This window comes from Pseudopodoces humilis, chromosome 8 (genome assembly GCF_049639895.1).
Source record: "Pseudopodoces humilis isolate 2021_Gansu_Grassland_sample_001 chromosome 8, ASM4963989v1, whole genome shotgun sequence".
NCBI classification, from domain to species: Eukaryota; Metazoa; Chordata; class Aves; order Passeriformes; family Paridae; genus Pseudopodoces; species Pseudopodoces humilis.
Genome location: NC_142207.1, coordinates 16,543,106 through 16,555,376, shown reverse-complemented (window position 1 = coordinate 16,555,376; position 12,271 = coordinate 16,543,106). Strand labels below are relative to the sequence as shown.

The following is a 12,271-nucleotide window of genomic DNA, read 5'->3' as shown; positions in this document are numbered from 1 at the left end:
AACTGAGAGTTTCAAGGCAGATGAGGAGTCAGCATCTGTAATTTTGTCTGTCTCCAGTAGTCTTACTCCAATGTACATTTTTAATTACCTTATTCTAGACACAATTCTGCCACGAAGGTAGGGTAGTCCTCAGCCCTTAGTTCTGCCTAAGCTCACCCTGAAATACACTTTGTGATGCAAAGCAGATAAAGATATCTCCTCAATGTGAATAAGAATGCACTGGGTTCTATATGCCTACAGGTTCACTGTTCTGAAGAGCTGGTCCTCTGGATAGAAGCAGGTGAACTGGGAGATTCAGCGGCAATATGCACCAAGGTCGGTTGTTCATAACACTTGAAAAAACAACCAATCAGCCAACACCCAACCGCCCCCACCAGACCACACCACTATAACACAAAAATGCTTCAAACTTAGAAAAAATGTAAAGAGGACTCTTCTACAGGAAGAAAAGAGAAAACCTTGTTCAAAGGTGCTGCATAGTAGCATTGCAACTTAATATTCAACTGCATGGGATTTCAGAAAGAAGATATCATTTCCAAGAGAAATAAATTAATCACTATAAGGCAGCTGTTTCTTTCTGTTTGCAGAAAGGAACATTACAAATGAATAAATGTAATGCAAAATGCACAAGGATATCTCTTCTTTACTCTTTCTTCCCATGTTCTTTCTCATTATGGCTACATTCATTTCCTTATCCAAGCTCCTTTGTTTCTTCTGGGGAAAGTCAAAAGTCAGCTGGACTACACTGGCAATTAAATTGAGGAGAGAGAATCTAATTGCCTAATTATTAGAAATATGGAAGTTTAAGATCCAAGGCCAAGAAGAGGCAGCTAAAAATGTTCTCCAGAGTAAAACAGCAGATCAGAGGAAACTTTAATGCTCAGACACAACCCACTACCTTTTGTAGTTTTAGTTTTATGCTTGTTTGTGATTAATACGTAAAACATGTCTGTAGTGCAGCCATCCTGCTTTAAGACAGCTTTTATAGCACAAATTACACACAGGGTTTAAGTAAAATTATATGACTGCTCCTAAACCAATTCTAACAGGTTTCTCTTTCCCTCTCCCAATTAGCTCCTTAGGAGAAAAATCACATTACAAAGACTCAACTGTACTTCAAATGCATGAGAACTATACTCTGCTTTGCCATCCCCAACAACTTTCAAACAAGCCTAACATGACCCATAGAGTTACTGTGTCCAGCAAAACCAGACCCAGGCCACACCTGGGCCCTGAATTTATGAAGCTTTCATTGAACAGCCCTGTACTGAAACACTAATTAGTGCCGTAAAACATTCATCCCAGACATTGAAAGTAAATGTCAGAGTTTACTATCTATCTCTAAGATGTTTTTTTTTCTCCTTAAAACAAAATCAAATATTTTGTATATAAAAATTGATTCCAAGATTTTCTACAGAAGATAATGCAGGAAATTAAGTCTTCTGAACTTCCTATGGGATTTTTTGTTGGATGTTTTTAATGGATGAAAAATGTTTGTCATTGAGAGAATTTTTTTATTCTGTAAATGGGTTGATAGCTTCCAGGGAAAAAAAGTAGAACTGGAATAACCCACCCAAATTGTACATCATCTCATCTACTGGGAATTACATTTGAGTTCTAGAAATAGTAACATTCTTCATTCTTGAGAACTTTGCTGGAAAATGTCTCAGAAACAATGGCACAAAAATGATGCACAATTTTAAGAACTATAATTCAGATTTATTCCCCTGGAAAATATTCTCAAAAGGTGCATTTGAAGCTTCAAATACATATGAGGAGAAGACAACAGTACATCACCACATTTCAAAGCACATAGAGCATACATGCCCAGGAGACACAGAAAGGATAAAGTCATACAGCTAAATAGATACTGAGATACCAGAACACTCTACAGCTTTACAATGAAAAAGGTACTTAATTAAAGACAACACATTTACACCCTTCAAATTAAAATACAAGCTGTTTCAAGAATCAATGAACCAAAATAATTTTCAGTAAGATATTAAGGTGTTGAAGTTTTTCCTGTTTGAGTTGTTGGTGTGTTTTCAGGTTGTTTTGTTTTGGGTTATTTTTGGGGAGGAGGGATGGTGGTGTCCGAGTTTGTTTTGGGTTTGAGGTTTTTTATTATTGGTGGATGTTTTTGTTTACATGTGGAAGATGTAAGATGCAAGAAAAAGTCATGTACTTCAAATGACACATCAGCTTAATGAAGTAAGTCAAGGAAATTTGCATCTAATTGTTAATTGGGAATGATCTACACAGAGCCTGACCCTCCTCTGTCTGCCAGACCATCAAGTCCTCTTTGGAAGCCCCACAAAAAAGGGCACTGTGCTGTCCTCCAACAACCACCCCAACTAGATTAGCACATGAAGCAGAACTTTAGACCAGCAGAAGGTCTCCCAAGTTCCCATGTGCCACAGATTTGCTAAATAGGATAAGCGTGTTCTAAAAAACCCAAGATCCTACGAGGGAAAAAAGGTTCCACAGCACCAAGCAGTGCAATATTTGAAACCTCCTTATCAAAGTGACAGTTTTCAAGTGCCATTTACAATGCCCTAATCTGGAAACATCCCAGCTAACCCATCTGATCAACTATTTCACAGATGGAAGCACTTGATGGCTAATTGGCAAGTCCATGATTCAAATAAAATAGCTATCTGCACTTCTTTTTCTATATTCCAAGTCAAGGTGTAAACACTCCTTATAAGACACAGGTCAGTTCTCTATCTCCCCCACCCTTCCCACTGGAATTTTTCCCCTCACCCTCTGTCATCAAATATGTTAATTCAAAAATACAGAATCAGTTTTATTTTTCATTTATTGTACTAGAACAGTTGTCCGCACTAACAGATTCAAAAATCAACCAAGCAATGAAAAGTTAATTTAAAACCCTCTTTTTAAAAAGTGTCATTATTTCACTGCTTCCTATCACATCTGGATTCAGAAAAACAGACAGCATGTGCTAGCATAGACAAGAACTTGCTTAACTTGAATTATTGTTCTGGAAGTGATGGGACGAGAAAGCTTGGCTACAAATGCACTTAATTTGCTCACACCCTTTGCAGTGGGATTGCCTAATAGAGGCATATGTGGAACTGATTTCACCAGCAAACAATAGTTCAGCATACAAAATGAAGAGGAGTGTTGCTCCAAATTCCTGCCTGCTACATAAGAAGAATGCTTTCACGTACCCCACAAACCTGTTCATTTGTCTGCAGCAAATGTACAATGCAAATCAAAGTACTAAACTACTAGTGAAATTCTGTGGTAGGCAGTATGAGAGGGACAAACAGGGACAGACAGAAAAGAATGAATCAGGAAAGAGAAGATAAGTAGAAAAACCCAACGTGACAAGGGGCAGAAAGAGAGAGAAAGGAGGCCATATAAATGAAGAAGAACAAAGGCATTGTCAAAATCTTAATTCCCATGAACTACAGGAGGGAAATTGAAGTAATAAGATTTTCTTTGAGACATGACAATACTTTCAATCTTTTATTTCTTTTCTAAAAGGCTGCATTCATTCATGAAAACATAAATTCAAGACAAAACAAACTTATGGACCAGGTCTACAACACCAGTCATGTAAGACACAAACAATTTCAGCATGAAGCAGTGTTCCAAAGGAGGTCATACTTCTGGCATCAAGTTCAAAACTAAACACAGGTGCCGTGCCATAAAAAGAACACACAGTTAATGACCAAGTGCGCTGTCAGAAAATGCTGTGAATGGCTTATGTGATGCCAAAAGTTGTAAGATTCTCTTCCCTTCTACTCTCTTGTCCACCTCCTGCCCTACTAAGTCAGCCCTTTGTCCGCCTATGATTAAAAGGAATGAAATGCCTCAAGATTTCTAAACAACGTATCACTGGAAGGAAAATTTATTGTTGAAGTATCAGTTTAAGATTACTTCCTTAAAGATTTGTTTAATAGACATTTGAAGACAGGCTTAGGGTAGATGGGATTTAGCACTGACCACCTCTGGACACCTGAAGGCCAATCAGCCACTCAATAGCATCCAGAAGGAACGAGAAGTAAGGAAAGAACCAAAAATTCAGTGACAGCATTTCTCAAGTGTAATACACTACACCAAAAGACCTGAAAAGCATATTGAAAACACATGAATTTAAAGTGCATTTGGGACAACATATCCAAGTTTGGCAATTTAGAAGACCAAAAATACCTAAATGAGACAATAATCAGAAGAGGTAGTTTTGCCAAGGTGAAAAAGCCAAGTAACTGCTGCTGAAGAACCTAAAGCAAGTCGCTGAGAAAGAATCCTTTGGCAGAGATCAAACAGGAACTGTGCTGACCAAGCACCTGCTGGTACTTAAGCATCAACAAAGCAAATCAAACACACTCTTAGCAAACTTTATGTCATGCAGTCCTCTTGCTAAGGAGACCCCAAGCTACAAGAAAAAGAAATCTCCACACTATGCAATAAAATTACTTTCAAAATGCCTCTTTTTCTACCAGACCATACACAGATGATTCTTATGCTGGCAAGAATGACTCAGTCAGAGTCAGTTTTTACTATGTTCAACCTTTAGAACAACTGTGACACAGCAATAAGAACAAAAAGCTTTGTACTGCTCTTTAAAACACTCTAGTGCAAACAAGCAACAACAATTTTGCTTTCTAGCATTACAAAATTTATCCAAGAAATACCTTCCTCTTCTCTTCTGTTTCGAAGAGGTCTGATTCACTCTGGATTATCTTTCAATCTCAATTACCATCAATTGATATTCACAATATAAGTGACCTTTTAAGGTCCTTTGAAACACATTATTTTAAGGACATAAAAATATTCTATTTGAAAAGCCTTCCTGCTGATTCAATAAACCAAAAGACTACAAATGTAGTCAAGACATCCAGTGCAAGCAGCAACTTTGAGTAAAGAGCAATTCTGTTTTATGCCTTTCTTTTATCCAACACATACTCATCAACAAATTTAAAAGACAATTCCATATTTAAACAAACACAGAACAGCTTTGCAGGCCAAAGCTACCAAAGGAGTTCAGTGAGCTTCCTCTGAATGTTATGTTTTATTGTCTGCCACAATTTTTTAGCAAGCTTTAAGTTAAAGATGAAAAATTCAGAAAACAGCAGAGAGTTAACTGTAAATTTGAAAAACAGCTTTGATATGCGTCAAGTTCAGAGAGGACTAAGAAGTGAAAGCTTGAGAGATTAGACTGCACAGATGTTAAAAAAATGAAGAGTCATGAAGCAGGCTGGCAGCTCAGAGGAACAAGAGAAGTAACTGTTTAAGAAAGTGAAACTAAAAATAACTGAGGGCGGCTTGAAGATTCACTAAGAAAACGTGAATAGAATTTTAGCTATAAAAAGGGGAAAAAAAATTATGCACCAAAAGTTACAGCTTATTTGGCAAAACATCTAGAGTCTGTAGATCAGCCTAGAATATTTCACCAAATGCTTCTGTATTAAACTACTCCTGTAGTTAAACTGGACACAAACACACTATACACAACCAAAGAAACTTTTGGTTTAGCAATTTCAACCATCCCGGAAGAAACCCTGCACACACATCCTAAAGCCCAAGACATACAGAACTGATTCCTCCAGTAGAACAAGAGTCTGGATTCTTGATTTAGAAAGAGACCGTGAGGCATATGAGGGAACAGAGAAAGGCCAGCTACAGCAGCCAAACAAAGAAAAGGACCACAAAGAAAATTACACTGGAGCCCATTCCTCAAGGAAATAATTCTTCCTGCACACCTCAAACAAAAGAAGTTCCTAATTATTTTTCCCCCGGTATCCCTGCAATCAGCACAATGTAACATGATCAGCTTGATATTATTTCTGAAGACTGCTGGCCATGCCAGTTGATCAAAGAAAAAAAACACTAGGACTTGCTGTAAAGGTAGGAAAAGCCACAATGTGAATAGGTCTCTCACTGGAATAGGACAGCTGCCAGGGAGGCCTTTTTCCTGTGAGTAATGGAAGTGAGGACAATCAACAAGAGGAGACACAATAAAATACTCATAGAGGTAGCTACAACTACACATAAGTGATAAATTCAATTCAAATTACCTCTTGAAATTTACATATAGTCAGTATATTATAATGTCCCATTCACAATGTGATCCAAGAACTGAAATATGTAACTGAAATATGAAAAAACTGATGTAACTGAAATATGAAAAAGCAGTAGATATGCTTGGCCTTTTAGAATACCCCTCATGTTCTGAAATTCCGTATTACTGGGAACTGTTAATTAAAAAAATATACCATGTGCTTCCAATGCTTTTCGATACAAATTTTGAAATGCTCAGACACAAAAAGGTTTGTAAACATTCTGTAAACTTAGTGCTAACACAGGTATTCATAATTACAAAAAAAAGTCAGGTTGTAACAAAGATTTGCATACACATATAAAATCTCTTGAGTCAAAGATTATTACTATGAACTCTGGTTTTTTATGCTGTTTTAAAATATATATAGTATAATAATAAAAGGAATACTCTAGAATTTATTAATTTTAAATAAAAGATTGACAAGCTATATACTAACCTGTCCCAGCCCAGGCATACCTCCTCCCAGTCGCAGAAGTCTATCCATATTTCTAGAAAAACAGAAACAAAGGAAAAATGTTCCCAAGCTCGAAATGTTTACTAAATTGTTATCTATATAATTCACCTTCAGTCACTCAGTATGTCAAAAATATTGGTGGTAATTACAACACAACATCAGACTTCCTGTTAATTAACACCACATATTAATTCAAGAAGCTGTCTTCCATGCTAATTAACAGACTTTGTTTTATTGCTTTGGTTTTGGGTTATCCCCATTTCTGAAGATGAACACTCTTGTCAAACTTCTCAAAACTTTCCCATCATTCAATTAATTGCGGGATTTTTGTTGCTTATGATCAGTACCTACAGCCAGAAAGTTCCTAAAACTTATTAGATATACAATCAAATTTACTTTAGTTTGCTCAGAAATCATCAATAAAAATCTTAAAGTAAGGATTTTAGCATCCTCATTAGTAAGTTCCGCGCTAATTAACTTACAGCTTGTCAGTTATCATCAAAACTACATGTGAAAGACACTAAGCAGATTATGGATCTCTGAATTAGCATCAAAAGCTTTTTTTAATGAACTCATTATACTAAAAGAAATACTGTAAAGTAAACATTTAATGTGTATATAGTTGGAAGAATAGTGACAGTACAGTCATTTAATACATTCCCAGTGTTGCATGTGCCATTGCTTTAGTGCAAGATTATTCCAATCAATGAAACATCTTACTCAAAAAAAAAAAAAAGCATCCGTTTTTGTGTCTTGTAACTTTCAAAGGAGTGATCCCCAGGAATAAAGGCTGTTAAGGTGCCCAACCAAAAAAAGTACACTGCTCTTTCTTTCGCTACAGTTTCTTCATTTTCTGTTGTTGAAAAGACATCTACAAATTCATGGTGGATACCTAAGTAGAGGTTCTGCCCCAGCTTTAACAGAACTTTACCATGGCTTTTTCAACTTCTTAGCTCTGTACAACAAAACTTACGGATAAAATGAAAAATAAAAAGCCTACTGGATATCAATTTTTAAACAGCTGTTTTTAGCAAATCAAGCAATTTCCAAGGCTTACAGAAATCAGAAAATTTTGTTTTATTTTATTTGTGAAATAGAAGATTAAAAAGTACAGCATTGAAAATTATGGTCTTAATTAGACAAGTTTTAATACAACACAATGAAGCCTGTTTAACTGATATGAAAGCAATTAAGAACACAAAATATGATTTTCAAAATACATTCATCCTCCAAGAGGATGCTACATTAGACAGAATTATACACGATTTCAGATTACATTAACAATACTAATTCAATAGCCTTCTTAGTAATTTTACAAAAGAACTTGAAAAATATATTTGCTTTGTATATGAAAAAACCTTCATGCTGAAGGTGAACGTCACCATAATTTTCATAATTTCTTCTGATATTTGCTAGAATTTTTAATGGCTAAAGACTAACAAGCTTTATTTCAGAATAAGTTTAAAACAAATACTTTAAGCTTCTAAACATACAAAGAAGCAGCATTTTACTTCCTCCTTTAGTAAGTTCCTATCCATATCCAAGATACGTTGATCAGAAATACCTGCTCTACTTGCTAAGTTCACTTTCCCAGTTCAATGAACTATCAGGCTATTCGTTTAATATGATTCACTCTCTTGATTTTGTAGAACCTGCAAATCCAACAAGTGCATCCTCATCTAGCAGTAAGTACTTTCTTAAAGCTCCACTAGCACCGTATAAATTAAAGATTAGTTTATTAAAGGGTCAGTGGTTATGCTTCACTTTTTCAGTAAGTCATTGAAACCAAGCTTCTTTTTTAGAGGCAAAAGCTACACACAGTGTATGTGCTTTTCCATACTGAACTACAATAAATTCGACATCAAGTTGGAGGATTTCCTTGGAAAGGTTAAGTTGCTGTTTAAAGATATTATGTAAGCATGTTAAATGGCTTCAATAAAACAGTCACAATGTTACCACAAATTACCGCCAACTACTGTTCATTTTACCCCTCTGTGGTAGATACTCCTCCATTGAAACCCACGATGATTCATCTTCCGTGACACTAAAGAGGGCTGAAGAGTAACTGAGAAGTATATTTAAACTACTAAAACTATTATTTTAACCACCATGGTAGTTCTTTTATTTTAAGAAACTTTTAGTCTCTACAACTAGTAACCCTAAAAGTGGTCGTTCTGACAACTACAGCAACTTCCATAAACTGATGGGGTACATTACCTATGTACATTTAAGAAATTATAAATTAATAACAAATCCTGTAACACAAGTGCAAAGCAATAGCTTGTACTAATTAATTAATATTTTATTTACACAGTTTATTCCAGTTTCTATAAAAGCCATATATTTTGCCATATTAAGGTTGGAATAGACTAATGTGTTAAATGAACTGATTATTTATCAGCATAACTTTACAACAAAATCTTACTCTTATAGAACCAGAGTGATGTAACATTTCCCACCTAACATTTCCCACAGACTAGTCATTAAACTGAGGTATTCAAATTTTCAAGACAGCAGCACAGACAGAAAATCTCTAAAACCCAGTTCTAGATGCACTGCAAATTATTTCACTAGCTTCCATGATTCTGGTTAGAGTTTTGGCAACTAATGCTTTACTTGCCTATTTGTAACTGAATATGTTTTAGTAGGCTAAAGTCTATGTGGACCTAAACAGATTTGTTTATTGAGATGTATAAACATCTGAAAAATTTAGGTTACTGAATCACATTCACCAAAAAAATTTTAATTTTTGTTAATCAATCTAAATACTATTTCAGCCATAAACTCCATCCCTCAAACAATGCTTTTGTAAACCTTAAAACAGATTAAGCAAAATTTTTAGATATTAGTGAAGCTAACTTTAGCCTTTACAAATAAAGCAACTATACATTTCTAACCTGGTGTTCAGCAAGAGATGCTCACAGAACAAACCCAGCAGCAGCTCCCACTTTTTGACTGTAAAGATGACACCAGTAGGTCTCTTTCCTGTTGAAGGAAATAGAAAGGAAAAAGGCAGAAACCCAGTAAAATTTAGAAACTATGGCACACGTGAAAGAAAATATTACATTGATAAACTGCAAAAGGACAAGGCACCATTGAAGAATAACCCCAAGAATGTTTACTGGGCTTTTTTTTTCCTTTTACCATACAATTCCTTGAAGTGGTACAAGCCATGTCTTGCTCAAGTATCCATAATACTGCAAGAATCTTCCAATTTTTTCAAAATTACATGTAAAAATACTTTAATAATTCATTTAAGCAATTTAAAACCATTTGATTATTTTAAATGCTGTTAGAAACTGAAACCATATTTTTTTACTTTTTTTTTTTACTATTTTAGAAGCTTTTGCTGTAGCTAAGATGCCCTAAGTACCAAGGGTAAGAGCAGTCTGCAGGTACAGAAAGCTCTCCTGTTTATATCTGCAAGAGCGGTTGGTGTGACCGGAAAAGCCAAAAAGATCTTTAGGTTTGCCTGACTTCAGGTAGACAAAGGTTGCTTCACATTCAATTTAGGAGTTAAAATTCATGTTATCCTCCTCCCTGAGAACACTGCCCATTAATTGCATCCACTCAATCATTTGTAGAGCAGTGTTTTAAAACAGATCTGTGAAATGATCTGTGGCTGTGATTTGATAGACGTTTTTTTCAATGTCAGCGTTAACATAAGGAGCAATGAGGAAGCTGCTGCTGCTCACCAACTTGATGCTGCTTTCTCAGTACTGCCAGGACAGCCATTTGTGCAGCCCTGCAGCAAACTGAGAGGCTATCAAAAATGCTGGGTTTAACCCTGTTCACTTCTCTGAGAGGCTTCAAGCTGCATCCCAGAAATAGTTGTCTTGGCATAACAGAAAAAGAGGTCTTGGAAAAGCTGATTGCTTGTAACACTAATACAGGCTACGGAAGACATTTCTGTCAAATCATTCTTTAAGCTTAAGCTGCTCAAAGAATGTCTGTGGGTTTTGGGTTTTTGTTTGGGTGGGGGGGGCTGTTTTGTTTTTTGGTAACTGAGGCAATTTAACAGAGACCCTTTTGAAGCTTATCTCAAAGTAGTACAAGAGCAAAGAAGATGTGTTCACCTTCCCAGAAAGTCAGAAGAGAAAGAAGTCAGAGTTTCTCAGTGCTGACAGGCTGGAAATCACTAACAAGTTGAATGGACAGTTACTATCCTTCTGCCAGCTTTGCAGAAGGAAATGAGCCAGGAGAGACCACAAGAGTCAGTAGCACAGGCTACAACAGAACTGCAGCCACTTCTTCACCTGGACTTCTGTTATTCACCTTTAGCCACCTGACCTCCCAGTGCTCTTGCACTTTCTTCCCCATTTACTACAAAGACATGAAAGAAACAAAACTCTGTGAGCTTGGTCTGTTCCCCAGGGAGGCACACAGGGTAGCCTACAGCTGAGAATCTCACTTCTGCTACAACGTGCAAAAAGCTGGGTTGGTTAGCAACTTCTCTGTTGGCTTTTTCCCTATATTTGCGCACACTCATATAGTTTCATTATATATACATATAAATAAAAGCCAGAAAAGTAAACAAACAGTTCACAGTAAATCTCACCTCCTTTCCTTCCAAAGCTGGCAACAGGTATTTTGATTGTTTCCTTCTGTCTGCAAGGGAAAGTTAACAGTCTCTGTTTAAAGTGAAACCTTAAGGAAGCAAATGTATCAAATATTTCCATATCAGAAAAAATACAGGACAGTTATCATAATAAAATTGCATTTTGGTGCACTGCAGGATTTGGATAACGTGTACTGATCACTGAAATCAATATGGTCATTAATGGCTTAAAAGAACTGAATAGCTTCTCTGCATATGTATGTCCATGATTGGAAACACCATAACTAAAATAAGCTTGGTCACAGGATGTCATTTAAAAATCCAAACTTGCATTACTGCAATTTTCTTTTAACTGTCCTTCCCTCAAAAGGGAAAAAATAGTTGATGTTATTAATGCAGTGAGAGTATATACAGAGCATCTCAAAATTGATCTGAAAACAGAAATTTTAAAATCCATGTCTAATATTTTCTCCTAATAGTACTAATTGTTAGACAACTGTTATAATTGGAAAGAGTTGCCCATTTGGGGAGTTCTAGTTCACCACTCAGTTGTTCATTGGTATTTTCAGGTCACTTAAATTTGGACTTTTAATAATGAAAACATTTTTTCTTAGGTAGCATAGGGATGAAGTTATATAAAAGGATTATGCACAAATGTGTATACACATATAGGTATAAACCAATAGCTACTGTGTTTATACTTGGCATGTTTCAGCATGTATTTTGAAATCAACTGGAAACAGTCTTAAATTACTCCATCTCCTTGCATGAGACACATGAATTTCACACTACAGTGCACTATTTTTATCTAGCATTAACACTCCACAATGTGATCCCTCAACGAAAGAGGGTTCTCCTGGTTTGGCAACTTTTGAGTTAGTAGAGAAATAAATATCAAAATCAGCTTTGACATACATAGAAAACAATGGCTACTAAACTGCCCTATTAGTGGAGAGAGTATCAGGCTACACACAGGTGACAGCAATTTACTTTGCAATTTGTACACTGAGTGACTTGATGCAAATCATTTCATCTTCCGTAACTCAGTTTCTCCACCTGAGACTACATAACAAGCTTTGTACAAGCACTTCCAGATCTCCTGTTGAGGAGTTACATGCAGCAGATGATCAACAATTTTATTAACAGTGTTCAAAAGTGGCTCAAGGTT

General features: G+C 36.0%; 1 protein-coding gene across 1 annotated transcript in view; it reads right to left on the bottom strand.

Moving 5' to 3' along the window:
* The window catches only part of PSMD14 (proteasome 26S subunit, non-ATPase 14), a 42,851-nt gene extending 31,700 nt beyond the window's left edge, over positions 1-11,151 (bottom strand). Inside the window, exons 1-3 of the mRNA XM_005519734.3 lie at positions 11,104-11,151; positions 9,443-9,530; positions 6,528-6,579 (exon numbers count right to left, since the gene is read on the bottom strand). Of these exons, the coding sequence (XP_005519791.1) occupies positions 6,528-6,575 (48 nt within the window). The 5' untranslated portion in view covers positions 6,576-6,579; positions 9,443-9,530; positions 11,104-11,151. The remainder of the gene's footprint in view (positions 1-6,527; positions 6,580-9,442; positions 9,531-11,103) is intronic.
* Positions 11,152-12,271: the final 1,120 nt, after the last annotated feature.